The sequence below is a fragment of the Parasteatoda tepidariorum genome, chromosome 1 (genome assembly GCF_982258835.1).
Source record: "Parasteatoda tepidariorum strain Cologne lab strain chromosome 1, Ptep-v5.0, whole genome shotgun sequence".
Classification (NCBI taxonomy): Eukaryota; Metazoa; Arthropoda; class Arachnida; order Araneae; family Theridiidae; genus Parasteatoda; species Parasteatoda tepidariorum.
Genome location: NC_141755.1, coordinates 23,576,205 through 23,600,904, shown reverse-complemented (window position 1 = coordinate 23,600,904; position 24,700 = coordinate 23,576,205). Strand labels below are relative to the sequence as shown.

The 24,700-nt window shown below is 27.9% G+C and overlaps 1 protein-coding gene across 3 annotated transcripts in view; it reads right to left on the bottom strand.

Moving 5' to 3' along the window:
* The window catches only part of Klp31E (kinesin-like protein 31E), a 77,610-nt gene that overhangs the window by 5,213 nt on the left and 47,697 nt on the right, over positions 1 to 24,700 (bottom strand). The window contains exons 24-35 of one of the 3 annotated variants that reach the window (XM_016075031.4): positions 24,185 to 24,347; positions 23,536 to 23,581; positions 22,189 to 22,234; positions 20,736 to 20,992; positions 16,287 to 16,445; positions 14,803 to 14,922; positions 13,860 to 13,999; positions 13,600 to 13,783; positions 11,898 to 12,062; positions 8,010 to 8,130; positions 7,089 to 7,259; positions 3,360 to 3,565 (exon numbers count right to left, since the gene is read on the bottom strand). In XM_016075031.4, coding sequence (XP_015930517.1) covers positions 3,360 to 3,565; positions 7,089 to 7,259; positions 8,010 to 8,130; positions 11,898 to 12,062; positions 13,600 to 13,783; positions 13,860 to 13,999; positions 14,803 to 14,922; positions 16,287 to 16,445; positions 20,736 to 20,992; positions 22,189 to 22,234; positions 23,536 to 23,581; positions 24,185 to 24,347 — 1,778 coding nt within the window. The remainder of the gene's footprint in view (positions 1 to 3,359; positions 3,566 to 7,088; positions 7,260 to 8,009; positions 8,131 to 11,897; positions 12,063 to 13,599; positions 13,784 to 13,859; positions 14,000 to 14,802; positions 14,923 to 16,286; positions 16,446 to 20,735; positions 20,993 to 22,188; positions 22,235 to 23,535; positions 23,582 to 24,184; positions 24,348 to 24,700) is intronic. The other 2 variants (XM_016075032.4, XM_016075033.4) reach the window with 2 other exon arrangements.

The following is a 24,700-nucleotide window of genomic DNA, read 5'->3' as shown; positions in this document are numbered from 1 at the left end:
TTGGAAAGCATTCAGGATCGGAAAATTCGAATGCCATAACAACTGGCAGAAATTCTGGATGATGCTTAGAAAGATAGTTTTTTGCTAATTGCTCTTGTTCATCATTTAAAAATTGTCACCTTGTTTCGGGATCCAGGATACATATGCTAATTAAAGAGGTGGTTGAACAGCCTGAGGGAATCTTTTTACAAAATGCTTATGGGGTTCTAATTAATCACACGATAGTAAGTTAATTCATATTTCAACAGCTTCTGAAATTGAAATATTTTCTGATTGAAGCTTTTTTAAAGCTTCAGAAACAATTGATATCTGTTTTTCCTAATTGATAGTTTATTGGTAAAGCCCAAAATTATTTAATATTTTTGACATATTATTATATTCTTCATTTTGATGTTCAAGAGCAATCTCTTGATATTTATGGTAATTATTGGTATAAATGTTAACACGGTCACAATATGAACTTTTGGTAATTGGGGTATAAAGCAGTTTTTTCATTAGCCCATCCACGTGCTTGATGCACATTTCTGAAATATTTGTAACTTCCATGATGTGTCCAGTGATAGTATATACTTCTTGTTCAACCAAATTTCAAAAAAGCAATTTGTGAAAAAACCCACCAAGTTGGTTTTTTCAAGGTGGGCCCACCCAATAAAATCCGGGCGGGTTTTTTCAAAGTGGGCCCACTTGGCGAACCCTGCATACAGTCGCCGTACGATATAAGGACCCACACGAAACAGGTGAAGATGTGAGTTATAACATGAGGCCATTATAATAAAAACTAAAATACTGTAAATACATTAACTCATTGCTAAAAAATATTTGACCAATTTTATGTTGTATATCAAAAATGGCAGCCCTGTACCACCATACATTAATGCATTTTTAACCTAAGAAGCAGAAATCCTCCATCACGCTAGTGAGCGGTGTAAAACATTAAAGCATTTGCAAATTATTTTTAATTTAAGTTTTTTTTAAAATTATTTTTAAGCCTGTTTATAAAAAAAAATGAAAGGCTGAGTTGAGATAAAACAGTAAGGAACAAAAGCATAATTTCTTTTTTCAGTTACTTAATTACAAGTTTAACTGTATAGGAGGGATTTATTCCATCTTTTTTAGCATTTTTGCATAAAGTTAAACTTAAATATTAACAACAGAGTTTTTATGTAAAATTTATTAGGAGGTCATATTTTCAAATGTTAAGCACAATTATTTTTAATAATAGATAAAGCTGAATTTTTACAATAATAATTTCTCTTTATTGTAGCCACAGACAAATCTAGGATTTTTGAAGATGGTATGGCAGATTCATTCTGTAAAATCTGCTACTGGGTTAAGGAGTGTGATATTAAATGGTATTTTTACGTATATATTAATGCAGATAAAATGTTGTGTCATTGCCATTTTTTCCAAAATCAATCTTTCACACACCGAATTTTTATAAAAGTAAAGAATTGCTTTGTTAAATCAAATTTGATATGAAAAAAATCTACAAGAAATTAAGCATGGTACGCAATAAAAAATCAAAAGGTGAAAAATTAAACATGATATATAGCTTTCAACAAACTGTCATTGAACCGCAGACTCTCAATAGTAGGCGATTTCTAAGAAACTATGGAAATCAGTAAAAGTATTCAACACTATTAATATAAAAATTCCTCCACAAATTATGAAATGAGCATCGTAACTCAGTGAAATCGAACTTAGTCTTCAAAACAAACAGGTAACAGTGGCAGCGTAGGATCTCCGAAAGTTAAATCCGTATATTCCATGCGTTTTCTTGTGTTAGCAACTAAATCAGAGTAACGATGCATTGAAATGAAAGCCACTATATCAGCGTGCTGATATAAACTTTAAATTCATTTTTATAAAGTTATGTATGACTGTGCATTATGTAACAGATTTAAGTACATAATTATTAAGTAAATGTTACTTAAGTACATAAATTGCTTTAATTATTCATTGTAACATTGAAATTCCATGACACTTTTAAGCAAGACAAGTAAAAAAATTATATTTATAAGAATTGAAAATTAAAAAGTTTTTTTTTTTTATAATTATAACATGTTTCACTTGGAAAACACAAACACACTTTAGAACCATTTAACTTTTTATTTCACTTAAGAATTCAAAGCGTCTGTTAACTTATGTTTCACTTCAGAAAGCTTACGCAAATATATCAGTAAAAATGGCCATTTATGACATTTAAATAAGAGAAATTTAAAAAAAACGTGTTTTAAATTATAAAACATGTTTCTTTTTAATTATATATTAATGTAGCTATAATTACAATTTAAACAAATGACTTTTTTCGAATCTGTATTAGTCTTGTATACGTTGTTTACAAAACTAAGCAAATACTTTTTTTCAAATTTGAGTAAGAACTTTTTTTTTATAGGAAATATAATTTTACTGTTTTTGTATTATGTAATAAGATCTGCCCAATGAACAAAATAAGTTAAACATTGTTCACAGTTTTCTTCATTTTAAAAACTGGCCGTAAAATTACATCAAATGCTTTATTTTGCACTTTATTTTTCATATGATGAAAACTAATAATTGTTCTCAGTTTTATAATTATATTCAATGAGTTATTTCAATAAGGCAATTTAGATTTAGGAATTTAGAAAATAGAAATATTTCAGTTTCCTAAAAAAATACATTAAAAAGAGAGAACTTTTAAGAACTGTTTTTTCTCTTTATACATTAAATATAAAACTTAAATGAAATATTCAAAAAAATTCAATTTGAAACCCCAAACTAATAGACGAGTATATTCCGAGAAAGGTGTGATCTTGTAAGATGGATATTATAGAAGTCCTAATTAGTAATCATTGACCTTTTATCTTGCTACAGGGACTACTATTAGGATCCCCTATATATCTAGGCCCTGTTAGGACATCTGCTTTTCCCAACATCTTCTATCAACACCTATGACATACATAAACCGTTTAGTAACTTTTAGGCAGACTATTAAATCAATCACTTATAATATCTTCATTTGCAGAAGGAAAAAATAAACCAAGATGACCCTCCTTATAGTAGCAAAACGATGCAAAAGAAAGAAAGAGAAAAAGAGGATTTTTTTCCCCTTCATTTTATTAGTTAAATGATAAAAAAGTAAGAATTTTTTTTTAAAGTTTTTTTTTTGCCTAGATTGTAGCAAAAATAGCCACCTTTCCTTTAGTCATTTCAGTTGCTGGAGGCAACCCTGCTATGTTATTAAATTTATTAAAGAAATTGAGAAAAGAATCCTTACACAAGAGGATATTTGAAATTATAAAACTTTATAATTAACACAAATACACAGATATGGTAAACACTAGATTTTCCATAGTGGATAGCTAAAAAATAGAACAAACCTGGAGGCAGTAAAAGTGCAACTGCTGTTGGTTGAAATATTGTTGATGGGAGCACTATGTGCTTTCATTTCTCCTTTTAGTTGTGTGGCATCGGTTGTCCAAATTTTCAAAAAACCTCCTCTACAACCACTTAACAGATAGCGAGTATTATTGCCAGAGAGAAAACTCAGGGAACAAATCCAATCCTTATGAGCTTGGTTTAAAGACTAGAAATTTAAATTGTTTATTCAACCATTAATAAAGATATAAGTAACTTATGTACATAACAAACAAATAGACAAATATGCATTACTGTAGGTTTGTAAATGAAAAGTGGTTATTGTATAAACAATAAGTTTAAAAAAAAAATAAAAGGAAACACCCTAGAAGACTTTTGCTTTAATAATAGCATTTTCACAAACTCTGTGCTAATTTCAAAGGTTTGAAAGATTTAGCAAAAATATCTTATCTTCATTAATTGGTGCTACCTATTCAGGGTTCAAACTAAAAAACAAGAAACTTTTTCCAGGTATATTTACGCAAAATTCCAGAATTTTTTTTTCTTTTAAAAATCCAACTAAAGTTATACTTAATGAAAATGTAATTTAAAATTATAAATAAAATTGCAACTCTAGGAAAGCATTAATAAACAATTTTTATTTAATAAAATCAGATGATTTAAATAATATCAACTCAGATTAGAAATAATAAATTTTCAGAACTATAAACATGACTGAAGGGAAAAATAAGACTAAGGGAATTTATTAGGCAATATTCAGATGGAAAAAAAATTATCAGTCAGAAATTGTTGAAAAAAAATAAAAATATCTAAATAACCTATATATAATTGAAGTAAAATCTTAAACAAAGCAAGAAAATTTTTGAAAACAAAAACGTAATAAACAATTAAAACCCAATAAGTTAGCATCTATTAAAAATTAGTTAAGCGAAAGATAAGTAGCAATAAGATTACCAAAATTGAGCAATACTAATTTTTAATAAAAAAAACAACATATTTTTAACACCAATTATTAAAGAAACTAACAAATACATAAACAATCCATATTTAAATAAAATTAATCTATATTTAATTTATTAAATTAAGTCAAACAGAATAAATAAGTAAAAAATTACACTTTTTATCTACAGACACTCAAAAAATAAATAATTTTTTCTAAAATATAAAACAAAGTTGCAAGAAGGTGAAAAATGAAAGAAATTGCTAATCAATAAAAAAAAAAACAGGTTTTTAACAAGTCATCCTAAAAGAAATAATAAAAGAAAACTAAATAAAAAAAATACAAATAATCTGTATTTAGCTTAAATTAAATAATATTTAATCAAGTGACGAAAGTTTTAAAGAATAGAAGAGAAAATAACTAAGTAAAAAAAATATAGATAAAAATGCATCATGTTAAGATTTTCTATTTAAAAATATAAACCATAAATAGGATGGATAAATAGAAAATATAAATTACGATGGTAAAACCACAAAATTAATAAAAAAAATATCTAAAAAAAAATTCAACTTATTTTAATGATAAATACCAAACGATCACAAAAAGAAACTAACACATACATAAGTCAATTGATATTAATCATTTAACTGAAGTCCAGCCAAATTATGATAATCTAAAGATTTCTTAAAATCACTAAATTAACTAATATAAAACAAAATTAATGATTAAAAAAAACAATATATTTCATTCTTAGTTATAAAGAAAAGAAGATGATAAAGTATAAGGAAAACTTCTCAAATTAAATAAAAACACCAAAAAATTACCAAACAGAAATGATAATTAAAAGAACTAGGACCTGGACTAGGTAGGAAATAATAAGATCAACTGAATTTTAAAAAAATCTTTATCCTGAAACTCATGAATATGAAAACTAATTTATTGAGTATGAAATTTATTGGGCACAGAAGGAAAAAAAAAGTGGAATCAGATATATATCACTTGTAAAAAGAGAAAGCTGCAATCTGCTTCATAAAATAATAGTCTGCTTTTAGTATAAACTATCTTCTGCTTTTAATTATAAGAGCAGACGACTTTTAACAAAAGCAGATGTGATTTCATATCAGACATCACAATCAGGCAAATGATATGGTAAGCTCTGAGGAATCAAAATTCATTCAATCAAAAAATATATTTTCTTTAATAATTAATGCATGATCAGAAATTATAAAACAATAATTTGTCATAATAAATCAAGAATCAACAAAAATTGAGAAACAAAAGTAGAGTAAAGAAAAAACTATCATGTCAATACACTCAAGGTAGAAATTTCAAGTTCAGAGCTCAGACTTGATAGCACTCTAGAAATTCTTCAGAGGAATGTTGAGGATATCCTTAATAATGGTCGGCCTAGAAAAAAAATCTAATATATTTTTAAAATCTTCTATTCCGCAAGTGCAAATTACAGTTGAGAACAGAAGACTCTAATCCCGCAATTTCATATGGAATCAAATTCCCTGACGATTCTCGGTTTAGGGGTGAAATTTCGCTCCCCCGACTTATTTTCCGATTCTTGTTTTCCCTTATTTTCCAATTTCCGGCTCTCCTGATATTCCCAGCGTGTACGAATTCCGACTATTACTAAACTTATTGATGGACACTGGTACAAGCCCTCTTTTACCCCTGACAGCATCCTCAGACAAATAGACAGCGGACTAGATGTTAGCATAGTGGGAGAACACTCAAGAAAAAAACATGCAGCTCCAGAAATATAAATTTATTCAACAACTGTGACATGTGAGAGTATTTACAGATGATTAAATGAAAAAGAGAAGGTATATTCTAAACAGTTACACATAAAGTCCCTTGCAGTAGTGCAGTAGGAGAGAGAAAAAGCTAAGTCTACGCTTTTAAGCATGGCTAAGTCTTGGCTTTTTAAACATAGAGATTCGGCGACATCGACTTATTACCAGCAACTGAGCATGTTGCATAAATTATTTTACAAATAGGTGAAGAATAGAGTAGTAATTGCTCCTGTGAAGAAAACATTATCTCATGAGCACAATTTGTTAAACTCCCAATGAAAACAGACATCTATCTTTTATGTACTCATTCCGTGAATTAATCTGAGATAAATAAAGAGCATTGATTCGGTTTTATGATATGATTATCTATCTGAGATAAATAAAGAGCATTGATTCAGCTTTTTGACATGATTATCAATCATATTTCCAATACTTATAAAATCAGACACGAAATCATACTTGGATTCTTGATTATCAAAATATAAGAAAGGGAATCATGATCAGGAGAAAATATGTTCCAATAGTTCAATAAAAAGATAGTTTGAATGTTTAGGCTCCTTAATGTTGATTCCTCTTTTCGTATATTTCTCTGTATCTCAAAAATTTAAGCTTGTTTATTCAAAAAATAAATTTCAATATACATTTATTCATTATTTATAGTAGAAAAAATTTTGAATTGCAAAGTATGCAGATTTGTAAATCAAGTTAAACCAAGTAATTTTAAATGACAAAACACAAAACGCAAATAAAATCAAAGTAGTTTTTGTAAAATGAAATTTAAACACTAATTTTTTTACAGTTTTTGTGACTCAAGCACTATTTGTTCAAATTTAGGATTTTCACATTTGAAATAATTAGGAAATATCTCAAAAGGTTACAATTAAAAAATACATAAAAAATATTTATAGTTACACATAAAAAATATTCAAAAAGAGAAAGTGAAAGATTTAATCCAGCATTTTAACTGACATGTAAAGAATAAAACCAACCTGAATATGGTTGCCATTCTTCAGATTCCATTTCTTAATACACATATCCCTGGAGCCAGAGTACAGAACATTATCATTAATAGCAAGTGTTTGTATCCCATCATAATGTGGAGGTTTAAGATTAGTTTTAGATGAAATCACTCCACCAGCTCCTTCACTCACTTCAAACACCTAAAACACAAAAATTAATTATCATAATTATAGAAAAAGAATATTATAATTTATTAACTTTGTTAAGAACAATAGAATAATTGCTAACTTTTTTTTAAAAAAATTATTTGACTTCCAATTATTTAAAATTAAATTAACAACTCGCAATCTGGGTGTGTTCACCAGCACTTAGTGGCCTGCTAACTTATTATGTAAATTTTATTATTATACCGTTATCCGGAAATCAAAAAACCGGAAAACCAAAAAACCGGAACGAAATTCAATAAATTTTCCCGCTTATTTTTTTAAAAAAATTTTCCCTCATAAGATTTTAGGATTTTTCTTTCTTTTTTGAAAGATGTTTACTTTACCATCATTTTAGAAATAATCATTAGTGTATTACTTCATCGCTTTTTCTTCTTTTTAAGATTATTTCTAAATATTTGTTTATTTTTAGTTGGGTTTAACAATAAAAAAACCGCTTTTTGTAGCGATTCAGAAAACCGGAAAAATCAGTTATCCAGAATAGCGATGGTCCCGATCGTTCCGGATAATCGGTTCCCTACTGTATATATATATATATATATATATATATATATATATATATAGTACGCATTGTTAGATTTGTTACATAAAATAAATAAAAAAAATCAAAGTAAATATTTTAGAGGATGTATATTTAACATAAAAAAATCAAATGATTATTTCAAATACATGCATAGTTGTACAAAGTTAATTTGACAATGTAATAAAATTTTTGATTAGACATGCCTTAATGTAATGGTCTTTTGAGCCAGTCACTACAACATTTTTATCACGCCCTTCATTGTCCACAGCTAAACACATAATTGCTGCTTGATGGCTACCATTCAATTTACCTATTGCTTTGAACCTAATAATTGAGAAAGAAAATTAAAAAGATTGTATGGAAAACAATCTATTAAAATTTGATGCAATGGATTTAGGTTCATAATCACCAATGATAACTAACAAACTAATAAAGTAATTGGTAGGTATCAAATACATAAATTAATAAATGCATTTGGAAAATTATTTTTTATTCATTTAATACAGGGATTTCCAACTTATATGAGGTCGGGGGCCACAATTAAAAACACAAATCAAATGGCGGGCCGCAACTTTATCAAAATTTTATGTAGGACTCTTATGTTTGAAGGAACATTAAATATTACTGTCAGATTTTTACCAAGTTGTACGAAACAAAAGTATTGAATTACAAATTAAAATAAGAAGTAGATTTTTAAAAATATTTAATTGTTATTTATAATATTTTTAAAAATATTAAATAAATAATAAAAATTCGGGCTACAATAACTTTAATGTGCACCTATGTATTAAACAATTAATGTACAGCAGATATCACATTGCTAGATATAAAACTTTAAAAAGGTTGGTATTAAAACTTACATAGTAGCACACAAAATATTTAATGAGAAAATTGAGGTTTGTCTGCTGCAACCACCAGAGAATAGATATTTATATTTTAAATTTACAAATGTGTGTGTAAATATTTTCATTAAAAATGAGTGGTTTCAAAAAGCTAAATCGGATAGGAAAGGAGGAAATTTCAGATACGCACATGCTAAATTATATTCGCAAAATACAAAAAAAATTAAATAAAAAAGAGCAACATACACGATTGTTTTTGTATTTGAATAAATATTTTCTTGGATGCAAAACCTGAGTAAAATTTTTTTTTGCACCGTTGGTATGTTAAATTTCACAGAAACGAAGAAATTAGGTTTTTATTAACGAGAAAAGTATTCTAAACTCATATGTATTTTCCACGAAAATTTTAACCAAAAAAATTACAACTAATATATGCGGGCCACAAAAAAAGTTGTATGCGGGCCACAAAAAAAGGCTTCGCGGGCCGGATGCGCCCCCCGGGTCGCGTATTTACAAAGACTCAAGGATACAGCCCACTTGGCGCGATAAAGAGCATCTAAGCATTTTTGGTGCAAAAAAGAAAGCTGCGCATGCGCTGTAAGGAAAAGGCATATAGAGCAATCCTTTGCGTTTGGGTTAGTTCCGTTGTTGACACTTTTAGTCGCTCGCTATTTTAGTTTGTGACATTTAACCAGGTTCAACCTTAGTAGTTTATTAATCTTAGGTATGACAGATGATAATTCAAAACAAATGCATTTTTCAAGAATGTAAAACATAAACCCATTTTTTTTTTCAAAAGTACCGATAGTATATCATATATCCAATTTCTTATAATAACGTCTATTAGGGTAACAATTTTTTAAAAATAACAATAGTGTTTATCATTAATCAACAGTTTGAATATTTGTATAATATATATTCAATTTACTACAACAGTGTAAGCAGTAGAAACACAGTGGCGATCTCAAAAATGCTATATTAGAAATATCTCCATACAGATTTTTAAAATTGAAACATCTATGCTTTTTTTTCAAGCAATCGAACACTTTAATCTCATCTTATTAAAAAAATTCGTTCTGAGCTGAAATATTATAATTCTCTCAAATCGTTTTGTTACAGCTCGATACTAAAGTATTGTTATGCTAATCACAATTCGTCGATTTCCACAACAACGCATTCTGTACGGGGTTACAACAATCGAAAGAGGATGTGTGTGTTTACCACAAATCTGGCGACAATCCCTAATATCGCGCCAAGTGGGTTGTATCCTTGAGTCTTTGTAAATACGCCCCCGGGTCGCCAGTTGGAAACCCCTGATTTAATACAACAGTGCAGCAAATTTCCCCACAAAATATTTTCCATATAACAAAGTGGCTGACTCCAATCATATGATATGATCATCAATAAGATCAAGATATCTTCAGCTGTTACCAGTTAACTAAATAAAAATTATAACAATAATTACCGATACACACATTCTTAATATTATTCAGACATTATCACACATATTTAATATTATTCACACATTCTTAATATTATATTTAATATTATTAAAGGCTCAAAACAAAAATTGATGCTTCTTTATTATATTACAAAGAAATTCAATTTTAGTTTTAGATTTAATAAACAGTAAATAGGTTACAGTAGCATTTTAGTAAGCTCTAGTTACTTTCATTATTAATTAAATAAAACTGCATTCAGTTAATGCATATAATTAAAACAAAGAACACAATATAAAAAAAAATTCTTAAGCAATATTAAGAATTAACTTTTCACATTATTGCTAAATAATGTCTTTGAAGAATAATGCTTAACGAGGTTTTACAGCAACAAAAATTTTTTTAAATATGATTTTTAAAAAAACGAAAACTGCAGATGAAGTTTAAATGGTAGACGAACAAAAATTGCGTATGACCTGAATGGTGGATGAACAACTTATACACCATTCTATGTTTAAAATGAGGCTTTATGCAAGGATTATAAAGAATTTGTTGAATGTTTTGTTAGGAGTTTGAATAATTGAAGTGAAAGGAGTTTGAAGAGAGAGAAGGAGAAAGGTTTGAAACAGCAAAAGGTGACGGAAGTCAAAAAAGGTGTTGGATAGAAAGAAAAATAGAACAGCCTAAGACAATGATTTTGAAGATGGTGGGAATTGGATTAGGGGAGAAGACACGTTTATACAGAGTTAGGGGGTATTTAATGTAAAAGGAGTTGCAGTTATAATTAAGATGGTCAAAATTAACTGCTATGCAAAGGCACATAGTTTCTTTTTAAGTAAATCAGTTAAAATAGTTTCTTTTTGGGTAAATCAAGACAGCAAGGACGATTTTTACACTTTATAATTTAATTCTTCAGGTCGGTAATCAGTTATACATGATTGTACAATTTTGGGGGATCTACATAAAATGAACATCATATCTAAAACAAATATTTCTGGCTCTTGCGGCCCAAGATCACAAAGACATAAAAAATTTACTCTTTAGTACACATATTTTCGGAGTGAGTGAAACTGGGAAGCACTTTTTTCTCTTTCTACTGTAGAGCTGAGTTCAGGCTTTCTTTTGGAGATTAAGAAAGCTCAAGTTTAAAGAATTTTATTCTGAGCTTGAGATACATAGGATTACTTAGAGCCCAAGTTTGGGAAGATGAATGTCAGATAAATTAAAATTTCATGAATGTTGTTTTTACTAGAACATACCATTACAAAACATTAAATATTATTTGTACTACTAGACTTAATTTCTAACTGTGCCATTTGAACGCAGGAAATTCGTCACACTAGCTCAATTTGCATTTTGCTTAAGTCGACCCGTCTGGGAATGACGTCTAACACCTGACATAGTACCAACTGAAACTCCATTATAACTAAATCAAATAAAGAAAAACAAAATCTCAAACTAAGTAAAAGTACCTTGACATGTAATTTTAACCTATCAAAGTCAAAGCACTAAACAGAAGTAGCAGGCAGCTGCAATTTTTCATACTTTATAATTTTTACCTTTTTAATACTTAAAAACTGAACCAAACATTTGTTTGGAAGTAGTAAATAAAAATTATATCAGGGGTCCAAGCCTATCTGAGCTCAACTGTTTCTCAATTGAGCCAAAACCAGTCTCATCTCTATTCTACTGGTCCTGGTGTGTTTAAACATGGTTTGGTTCCAATAAGAATTTTTTAACATAAGAATAAGAACTAAAATTTTGACAGTAAACATAGAACATATGAATGGAAATATGGTATAAGACATACATGCGGAGATCCCAAATCTTGACCGTGTTGTGTGCTGCAGAAAATAGTGTTGTGCCATATTTATTGAGAGCAATGTCATTCACCTGATGTTCTCCCTGAGGCATCAATAATGACCTGGATGGAGTATTTAAAAAAGGCTGTCCAGGATTAGAATTACCAGAGGAACTAAAACAACAAAAAAACATTACTTACTCAACAAAGATAAATAAATCAAAAGAAATCATTATAGAATCATAATCAGTATTCATTCTTTTCATTTTTCTACCTCAAAATGACCAAAAACACAGGTTATCAAACAAAAAATTCTAAAGAAAACATGTAAAAAACAAGTCCAAATATTCGGAAAGTCAACTACTACCCCTTCCCTAACTGCTGAGATAACTCAAGTTCAGCGATTCTAAGGTTTTCTTTAGTTATGGAAATCTAAAAAATCAACTTTCCTTTCGAGGAAACTACTAGACTTTATGAATAAAGTTTATTAGCAATTGTGAACTTGTTAATCAATGAAAGACTATTAAAAATATTTCATGTAAAAGATCATTTTTTTTTTCTTATTAGTATTAGTCTTGCAATTAAGTTTGATGAATGACACTTGAATATACAGAGTGACATCCAGTCTTGCTCTGAATTTGATTTTGGTGTATGCATAAGCTGAACTATGGTTTTCATCAAATTAAAGCAAAAAAGGGCCAAAATCAACAATAAGAATGGCTATCAGAGAAACATACTTCTCATTTTAAAAAGAAAGGTTCAATGTGCAATGCTAATACAATCATTTATATGTATATCCTTTTCAATATTTAAACAATATAATCTTATTAGATAAAAGATATATAGATTTTTAAATTTTGCTTTTTCTTTATTCACTAGCATTTTGCTTAAATGTTTTTATAAAAAAAAACACTAAAATGTTAAAAAAAAATAGCTCAGGACATAAAATTTTATTTCTGAAGGTACTAGCCAGACTAAAATTTTAGATCATGACAATTAAAAAAATTAATAAATAAAATTTTTACAGATATAAAGAACTTTTTGGAGAATGAAACACTAAAAGAATGCAGAAACTGAAAAATTGAAATATATTTTGAGCAAAATAATAATAGGTTACTTTGCAATCAAGATGTAACTGTCAAGATGGTAAAAAGGTTCAATGACATCATTATAATATAAAAACATATCATTATAAGTTATTAAATATCAGAATGTGTCCATATTTTTAGCACTTCATGTTTGCATGCTGTTACTTTTTTATACAAAAACACTACGTGTCTATTGCAGATCTAGTGACAAAGTGTTCCACTCTAGGGTCTAACTCTGTTTTTATAGAGTCAAACTTTGTTACTTATGTTGGAAATTTTGTACCCTGAATAAAGTATAATTGATGGGATATAAATTTAATTACAGATTTCAAAAATCATAATTGGTTAAAAAAAGTCCCAACATTTAGAACTCCCCCCCCCCCCCAAAACCCTTCTTAAGGGTTCTGTGGAACACTTTTTTGAACCGTAGCTCTAGGTAGTAAACTGATGATAAAACTAAATGCATTTTCACCTGTAAAAAATTAAATTTCAACTTAAAAACTATACATTGTTTTGCTACAGTTCCTTTAATTTAACAATGGAATAAAATAATATACTTTAATACAAATTTAAAATATTTCCTAATGTTTATGCTTTACAAGTCTACATGAGATTTTGTTTACCATAATGTTTGAACACACTTCGCAGGATTTTCCCTTACATCCCAGACTTTAACAAAAGCAGATGATACACTGAATCCAAGCCGAGTGTATTCACTATATCGAACAGAAACTACATTATTTGGATGTCCGCTTAGGCTTTGTATTTCTTTTCCAGTGCCTAGATCCCATATTTTAACAGTACGATCTGAAAGAAACATTTATTAATTCATGCAGAGATAGATAATTGCTGCTTTCAAATACCATTTAATATCTTAGTTTACCTTTAGATCCACTAAATAAAACATCATCAGTAGCATGAAGGCACAAAACAGGTCGACTGTGACCTTCAGCTGTATGGGAACATATAAGAGGTGAATTTTTGACCTGATTTGATTTCAGTGTAAAAGGATAAATGACTCCACTGAAAAAGAAAAAAACTTTGTTAAGACTTAAAATTAACGCATAATGAATATATTTAATAAAAAATAGTGAAAAATTTGGAGATTTTCTATAAGACCTTTCTGTTAAACACTTCTCTTAACACATTGACTGCCACAAGCATTTACAGTGAAAACTTCGTCAGGCCACAAGTACTGCTATATGAAGCATATTCTGCTAAGTACTCCCAGTAGTATTTTAATAATTTGAGTCTCAGGTGGTCACAAGAATAATATCTCACTCTGTTTGTTTCCATGGTATTTGGTCTGTTTATTTGCATCTGTTGCTTCCCATCTGTTTCTCATCTCGCCACTTTACACGATCAGTTTGAATCTTTGCCGAGTAAAGAGAAGTATAACTTAAAATATTTAGCCTAATCCCTTGAAATTTCGTAATGAAAAACTTATTCCTTAGTGAGTCAAATAGCAGTGAACAAGAAAGCTTTTACGAGGCTCACAATAGTTTTCTTAATAAATCACTTTTGTATTACTTTTATAACAATTCAATAGTTCTGTTACTTCCTGAGAAATATCTTTTTAAATATATACAAATATCATTGGCAAGTAATCAAATAAGCGTCACCACAATACGGGTGATGGGACCCGATCAGAAACGTGATGATATGAGTGACGCAGCAGTCAATGTGTTAAATATGTGGCCGAGAAAACGAACAAAATCAGAATGTAAATTAGATAAACACAACATTCAACTCATTTTGATTAGTTGTTTCTCCCACATCCCATAAATTATTAGATAAAGCAAATAATAAGATATAAATTGTTTTACCTGCCAGGTTTATTCAGTCTAAAAGATCCATGGGTCAAGCGGCTGAAAACATTATCTTCACGACCTTTTCTCATGGAAGAAGGGGAACCGGGAGGGCTTATATCAGAGACTGTAGTTTCACTGAAATTAACAAATAATTTATTTCAAACTGTTTTTTAATTTTATAAATATATTCCCTACCTTTTTCCCTGAAGAGATTATTAAGAACAGAGTCATAGAATAGACAAATAATTTTAAAACTTTCACAAGAACATGTTACAGTGAAACATGAACAGAAATGTAAACATATTTAACACTAAAAAAAAGCATATCTATACAATAAATTAATAAACAAATGAATTATACAAAAGAATTTTTAAAATGTCTTTCTATCATTTTTATTTTATTCAAAATCATCAAATTTCAGTCATTTTCAATCATGCGGATATATGCTAGAAGTTGAATCTTTTCTATCAAACTGAACTTTATATCAACTTTCATCTCTATAAAAACAATATATATTTTTATATATGTTATTTTTTTTCTTTTTCTTTTAAATCTATTTTATGAGTTCTATGTATTTGTAGCTTATGTGCAGTTGCTAAAACCCAATAATTCTTCATTTTCTTTCGAAATTTCGATTTTCTTCACGCTTTCTTTTTCTTTTCTTTTGCCTTTTTGCTGTGTTTATATTATACATAGAACCTATATTTAAAGACTATTTTATCCTACTGACAGCTATAATTTAATGTTCTTTTTCCTAAAATTAAGCCTGTAAAAAGTAATATGTAATAATTATAATATAAATTTTAAAGTTTCAATATTGGCCTTATATTTAAAAAAAAAAAAAAAAGAAGAAGAAGTTTTAAAAATTGAGGAAGATGGCGAACTTTTTGAACATCATTTAAAATGATATTAACTAGATTTAAAACAGACATTTTATACACATATTGATAAAATTAAAGATATTTTAATCCCCATCACCATAAATACAATTATGCAAACAAACCCAGGCATGCAGTGCATAAATTGTTAATAAACAAAAACACCCACAAGCAGAGCTGTATAAATATTAACTATAATTATGACCTAGACATTTTTACACACACAAATTGATCAAAACATTTTGTTTTCAATCCCCATCATTATAAATGATTGTGCAAGCAATCCAGAGCATGCATTACATAAATTTCTAAAAAATAAAACACCCACAAGCAGAGGAGTAATAATATTAACTGTATTTATAACCCAGACAATTTTGCACACACAAATTGATAAAAAAGAATGATTTTTTAACACCCATTACTCAAGTTGTTAAAAATAAAACACCCTTAATAAGTTCTACTTATAGTATTAACTTATTTTTATGCACATATACTGATAAAAGCAATAATTTATTAATTCCCATCACCACAAATACAATTGTGCAAATAACTTTGTGCATGCATTGCCTAAATGCTAAGTAATATACCTATAAGCAGATTTGTAATAATGTTACAACTTACGTTGAGCTCTGACGAGACAACGACGGAAAGGGTATTACGCTAGAATTTGAATCAAATTTTCTGTGGAAAGCAGGTGATAATTCAGCCATATGCGATTTCTCTTTGCTTCTTCTCTTAGATAAAGGAGATCTTTCAATTTTTTTACTATAAATCATGTCTCTATAATAAGCATCAAAAGAAGGAGAGAAATATTATAGAAAGGCTAGTAGCATTATAAGCAAACATTTAAGATGTTCATAAGGAAGATCTTCCTTTGAATAAAATAAATAGTTTTGTTTGAATAAGCATAATGCAGTTTCATTTAAATAAACATGAAGAAAGAGCATTACAATAAACAAAGAAAGAGGTTCAGGAGCATGAAAAAGAAAAATCTAGGAATATGGCAATTTTAAACAGGTTAAGCATTACAGTGATTTTTTACCTATATGTAGGGAACAGCCGGAAAAAAATATATAAGTGCATAATGCCTGAGAGTAAGCAATACACTATATTGTTATTTACAACAGTAACAACTCAATATAATGACTACAGCATATTAGGAGAAGTTAGCTGTTTCCAGTTCCCGGCCAAAATATTAGTATTATAAATACAGAAATTGTATGTTTATAATGAGCAGAAATTACTAGTTTCATTCATTGTAAAAAAAAAAAATTCCGGGGGAAATATGTTTTTCTTCTATTTAAGTGAGCAATATCATAGTACAAAGGTCAAAATAAAGAAACTTTTATTAATTTCTAATATCAATACAGAAATGGTAAAAACTGATACTACTTCACTTTTATCTTTATAGTGACCACCACCTAAGTTATTTTTCTCCTTCCAAAAGAAAAAAATTTTCTCTTACTTTTAAGAATCCTGTTGCACGTTTCAAAAGAATTTGTCTTTTGTTGACCATATATTTATAATTGCCCCCTTATTTCTCTTCTTGATAGCTTATTATCGAAATAAATATTCAGCGATATTGATGACATTATATGTAATGAAAACTCCCAGTTCAGTCTACAATCTGTGAACAAAAGCACTCGATTCTATAATTTATACCAAAATTGTTTAAAATAGAAGAGAAAGAGGTAAATGCATCTTTTATATTTATTATAATCACAAGCTCATTATAATGATACAGTTTGCTAAGATGAATTGTCGTTATAAAGGACTTATAGTGCAAAATAAGATTTAGTTACAAAATGTAATTAATTTGCCTTTGCTTTGTAAACATTTTTGCAACATAAATGTAATTTTTTTAATTAATTTTTTTAACTTTATGCATTAATTTGTGAGTTCATTACCTAATTATTATTTTTTATATCTTTTAAGTTATTAATTTATGTTGACCCGTATTCATTATTTTACTTTATCGTTCGTAATGATCCTTAAAAAAGATCGATAGAAGTTCTACTGCATGTTCCTTCCTGAATTTAATCCCCTGTAATTTTGATTAGCTACAATTACTGTTGTCCAACTTTTTTAAAATTCCTCTTCATATTGATTCGAAAACATTAAAATGTTATGCTTAAGTTTTTATATTTTGTGAGGTGCATGAATTTTCTTTTGAGTTTATAACATTAATGAAAACAATTCCCCTCTTTTACACATCTGAACACAACAGGAAGGAAAATGTTTTATTAGAATATGATTAATAGATGGCAAAGGAGGAGGGTGGAGTTTAGCTAAAGACAGGACAGAAGTATTAAAGAAGGAAACTATTTTTTAAAGCAGGTTTAAAAAATAATGCACATTTGAATCATATTTCTAACCACTATGTAAATGCATAAATTGGTTAATTACACATATATTTTATGTTATGAATGTGCAAGTACCAGAAAATCACTAAAAGAAAAAATAAATTGGGAGGAGCAGTCCTGGTTAGATTTATCACTGCAATGCATATTTGAATATCTACTATGTAATTTATGAATTGTTATCAAAAAGCAATGATACTTCCAACGGGGAAGCTTCTTAGAAATACCATTAATGATAAACCCTCTGTAAACTGGAAAGGAAAATAAAATGAAAATATGCTTAGCTGAACATGACTCACCTTCATGACTAAGCATGCTGAATAAAGATATATATATATATATATATATATATATATATATATATATATATATATATATTTATGCGGATTTGAACCCTCAAATACATGGGGTAAATGAAATTTGGAAAGTATGGCCTTAAAATTTTAGAAAGGAGAATGATCTAAAATTAGGGCCAATTAACAATAGCTTCAGCTTTTGAGTAATTCATTATATCCATAGAACTATTTAAGAAAACAAAAACATTTTGATCACAATTGAATTATAAAACTGTTTTATCCCTAATTCTATGCTTAAATAATTTTTTATGTTTATATACAATGTTATTTTACTGTTGGTTAGAATGCACGCCTTGAACCTTTTTAGCTCAATATAATGACTGAAATTTAGTCATTTTATTTTTAGGATGTTACCACACAATAAATATAAATCACATTGAATCTCTTTTCAATGAAGGAAAAGTGACATATCCTTCGAAAATCTAATCAGATATGTGATTGCTGGAAAAAGAAATTATCTGAAATTATTTAGAAACTTTATGGTTAAATAGTTTCACTTTCAAATAAATTTCATTACCTATTTTGTAACACAAAAGTATTATTTATAAATTTCAAAGGGAGATTTAACCAATAAAAGTTATGCTTAGCAATTTCAGAAAATAATATACATTCTAATATTAAGGGTAACATTACTGAATTTCAAAGAAAAACAAAATTACATGTTCCTCCATTTTCGCATTTTGCAAGTCATCATCGCATTAAAAAAAAAACTTAATTCCAAAATAAGTGAAATCTGCTGCTAAAAAGAGATTTATGATATCCATATTCATGATGAAATTAAACAAATTGGACATGCCAGAAAGAGATTAATCAAATGCAAGTTTAAAAATTTTTGTGTTTTAATAAATGATATCCTAGTAAAAACATCAGGATTTTAAAATCATATAAAATCAGTGACAATAAATTCTGAAAGATCTATTGAATAATTGTGTAAAATACAAAACAATCAAGTGTGTAATTAGAATTTTTTAAAATTGTAATGATATGGTATGGAATAAATATAGCAGGATTTTAAAAACTATGAAGAAATCAGGAACAATAACTGTGAAAAAGTCTATCGAAAAAGTAGTGGTATCACCGTGTCAAAAGATTAGCTAATTAAATGTGCGAGATTTTCATGTGTCCTTATAATATTAAAAGAAGAAAAAATTTAAAAAACCTAGGGAAAATTGGCAGTCCATTTTGCAAAACATTAAGAAAATGATAATTTGAGAATGATCCCTCAGTTCAGTGTTCTTAAAAATTCTGGGGTCATTGGATTTTTCAATATCAAAATGGCTCGACAGCCCAGGGTGGGCCTTGGCCTTCTCAAGAAGTTTTTTTCAGGCTAACTTTTTTTTTTGCTAGTGTTTTCCAATTTTTATGTTTTAAGACCAAAAGGTCCTTCTCTAGGCCATCTATCCATCTCAAATTCGACCTGCCTCTTTTTCGTGTGCCAACTGGTCTGGCATTGAAAACTCTTTTTGTGGTATGGTCTTCGTTCATTCTGATAATGTGGCCTGCTCATTTTATTCTTTGTCGTTTTACAAAGTTAATAATGTCAGGTTCATTATATGAGTGATAAAGCTCTAGATTTGATCTTCTAACCCACAAACCACTTTTTTTTTTTTTTAATTCCTCCAAAAATACTTCACAAGACCTTTCTCTCAAAGGTACCCAACATAGCTTCATCTGTACAAGATATGGTCCAGGTTTCACAAGCATATGTTAAAATTGATCTTATAAGAGGTTTATATAATAAAACTGGAGATCATTGGATTTTTAATTGTATAAAAAATGCAAATAGAGCTCAAATCATAATTTTAAAAACAATTTAACTCCATCAACCAGAAGGAACTCACATTCTATAAATAGTAAGAATGTATATGGCCATAATTCACCCTTATAAAATGTCATTAAAGAAGAACTTAAATGATTAATTTTAATTTTTTCCTATTTTTTCAAGCGCCCCCTTAAAAAAAACTGAAACTAATTAAGTAGAATGCCTAAATAAGACAATTCAATCACTTTATACAATTTGTGAATGCTTTTCCAATTTAACATACCAAATATTTGACACTTGAGAATAATTAATTTATAATTAAAAACGAGTAAAAAAAAAGTGGAATTCCGTGGAAACGCAGAAGAGGGTCACCTTTGATAAAGCAAAAGAGCCTTTTTGTTCCAATTTCCTAACTTAAAAAATATTGAGTTAGTGCATGTAATGACATTGAAACCCGATAACTAGATCCAAATTTATAAAGCTGTTTTGCTTCTTATTTTGCAAAATGCGCTAGTTCATGCTTCAAAATGGTCACTTTACTTATATCTAAATTCTTTACTAAAATGAATTCACTTTAAAAGAAATTTCTTACTGAAGAGAGGTTGGAGCACTGGTTACTCTAACTATTCCACGCTGGTCCAAGTGATTGGAAGAGCTAGTTAGAGTTTTATCCAAATCTAATTCTTGTTGAAGTTGAGCTCCATGCAATGACCAAGCTAACCTTGAAGATGTTGGTTTTTCAGGAGGATCATTCACAGATGGACAAGAACCAGCAGGTGTTGTTAGCTGTTGCTGATCTAAGCTCAAACTCATAAACTCAGAAGGCAGACCTGTCTTCCTGGGACGTTTCTGGGAAAATTTAATTTAGAGTAAAAAGGCTGTATTGAAATGACACCATATTAAAACTGAAATAGAAGCCAACTAATAAAAGAATAAGATAAACATTATAAACCTTCACTGAATGTTATACAGAAAAACATAAAAATCATTTTTAATTTGCTAGATACTTCCAGTAACCAACTCAATTCTTCTAACACAGAATATCACCGAAATTCGATTGTAGGTTCAGATGCACCGATGCTTGTGTACCTGAACTTTATACATCATACCTGCCAATCCCAATTTTTAAAATTGCAGGAAAAAAAAATCACATAAAGTACAGAAGATTTCATGAAGTTCAAATCTATTGTAAATTTACAGTAATTAAGTATTAAAATATTAAATCATGAAATGTCTATGAGCCTTCCATTTTGTCATTTTATTTTAATACGAAACGACTGATTACATAATGAATTTAACTTTATTTTGTTATAAATGAGAACCCCTACCATGATCATTTCAAGTAATTTGGGCAAAGAAGCGGAAAGTTTCCGCAAAATGCATAGGTGTAGCCATCATGTAAAAAAAATAGGTTACTCAAACTGTGCTTAAAACAACATCTAATAGGAAAAGTCTTCAAGGTTTATTAAGATTGTTAAGCTTGTGTTAACAGCTCAATATTAAAGACAGCCTTCAAAGTAATTAATTTTTAAAACCTTCTATAGAAAATTGATGTAATAATCAACACATAGTGTTGGAATGGAAAAGAATAAAACTCTAACAATACCCATTTAACAAAATTTGTTACTTTAAGCAGGTAAGGAAAAATCTGTATGCCACAATTACACAAGAGAAAAAAAAATAATTTATAGGAATAAATTTCTTTTCTACAGATCTAAAATATATATCATAGTATTCTGAAACCAGTCATGCTTATTGATATGGTTGTAATTTGTTTGGTTCTTACTCAAAACCATATCACTTAGGAAGGTGGAAACATATTAAAGTAAACAGCATAAAGATATAGAAATTTTCAGTTTATGAGGCATCTTATGTGTAATCTGAAATAACATTAATAACTAATAAGACTTAGTTGTATAGTGAATAAAATTTGCTTTAAGGCAGATGAAGTCTGAGAGAACAAAAAAGCATAGCATTTAATAGTAATAAAATCAAATGAATTTTTTTCAAAAAAAAAAAGTATTAACCATTTAAAGAAAACTTACTTTAGTTTTTGAAGAATCAGACACTGGCTGAGCTTCTGAAACACTGCTGGAGAAGAAGTTACACCAAAATTAAAATTAGATTTGTTAAAGGGAAAGAAAAAAATTTTGCAAGCAATGCATTCAAAATATAATACCATTCTCTTAAGGGCTTTCAGCATTAAAATTATTTTCGATTAGTTCAATTCATTTTGCAATTTTTTTAATATGATTTTCTTTCTTGGTAATTTTAAACACTTTATTTTGAATTAAAAAATAAATATATATATATATATCAATAAAATAACAAAAACTAGTTTTTCACCTTTATAAATCTTAATAAAATACTGTAAAGCAATTAAAATGAGGTGGAAGAAAAACCTTTCTATAACATGATAAACCTTAAAATGTTACATGTTTTAAGTGTTTTGTTTTTTAAAAAATAACCTATAAATGGTTTAGTTTTTACCAGTTAATATAAAATTGCAAAATAATGTAAGCTATTTTTTTTAAAATTCAAAGTGCTGTAAAAATGGCAATGTATGGAACTTCTATGAACTGCAAAAGTTTTTTAAAAATACATATAAACAAATAAAAAGGTACTCAAGGCAATTCAATTCTGAGCATTATGTTTTTCCCTTTTTATTTTTAAATAGCAGCAAAATAAACTGAGCAATACTGAAAGCTATATACAATATTAAAAATGTTACCTCAAACAAATTACATTTTAGATCCTTTATTTCTCTTATCTGTGTATATTTTTAAAAATTAAATACATGAATTATACAAGAACATTATAACTGCTAACTATATAGAAATTTAAAAGTTTTTTAAGGAAAAGAAAAACTAAATTGTGTTTAACATAATTCTTTTTTATACTTTTTTTCAAAAAGAAATTAGACAGAACTTTTACACAAAGAACTAAAAAATAAAAAGGTATTCAACATTTTGAGCTCTGCTAAAATAAAGATGTGTTTTGTTTTCAGTACTAAGATCCCAATTTTTATGCAACCACACACACACACACACACATATATATATATATATATATATATATATATATATATATATATATATATATATATATATATATATATATATATATATATATATATATATATATATATATATATATATATATATATATATAAACTTGATATATTTAAAAAGTGGGATACCCCTTTAAATAATTCAGCAATAATTCAGTCTTTGATTCTAAATAGAAAAACTATGTTTATGTATTATTTTATGTAATGATAAAAATTAAGAATTGAATATAAATGAAATTATAGTTTATAGTTTTCCAGTGAGAAAAAAAATGCAAAAGACAAAATTAGAAGTAATTCTTAATAAAAAGCAAGAAATACTTACCTATCAACGGGAGAGGAGGAGCGTGTACTAGATTGACTGCGTGGCGCTAAACAATTTTAAGAAAATTAAATATATAATTAATACATTAAAATAATGATAGATTAAATACTATATTTAGAATAATATTAAATTCAGCGCAGTTGTTTTGGCAGAGTTATTTTGAGAAGTGTTAATTTGTTAAAAATTTTTATATAAAAATGATTTAGCTTTTGAAAATGCTAAACATGAGGCTTCAGTAAAATTTTTATCATTATCATCAACCAACAATAGTCAAGCACGTAGTTCCATTTTTATGGCTTATCTTATAACAGTAAAAGAAAAAATGAACAAAAATAAAAAGATAATAATTTAATTTCCTTATCAAGTTGAAAAATTCAATAAAATTAAAATTATTTAAAAATAGTTCATTTTCACAAAACAAAGAAAGTTTTTAGTTATTTTAAGCAAGGAACACATTTTAGTTTTGAACATCTTTTGTAATTGACAAGTTGCTAAGTAGTTAAAATGTAATATTTGTTCTTGGAAAACAAATTTACAGAACAAAACAAAAAAAAACAATTTCTTTTGTCAGTCATAAATTTTAATAAGCTATAAAAAATTTGCAACATACAACTAAACAAAAATAAAATAATTAAATAAGTAACATTACCTTCATCAAGATAATTTGAAGTGGCAAAATCCAGTACCTCTGTGTTTCCATCTTCAACAAGACGCTCCAGAAACATAAGGTAAATATTATTACTGTTAGTAGATTGATTTAATTTAACTTCAAGCTCTTTGATGGAATTTTCTTTTTGGAACACTTGAGTAGTCTGAAATGATTGTATCTTTTTAACAGCAAATTCAGTCATAAAATTAATGTTCATTAATGTAAACATAAAAATAATGTAATGTTTTGAAAGTACATTACAAGAATTTATTTTTCATTTATACCTACAGGCTATATTATCTGAACAATGATTCTGCTAAATTTTTGAAAACTATGGGTCCTCAGGACTTTTATATTTCTGCATCCGTCTTCATCAAAAGCAGGTGTTAATTAATTACATTATAACTAATTTAAAGATCCACATGAAGAGTGAATATTTTAATTTTATCAAAAGATGTTATTTTTACTAAAAGTTAGTTTAAAACTTTCTAAAATTTTCTAAATAACAAATTTCAT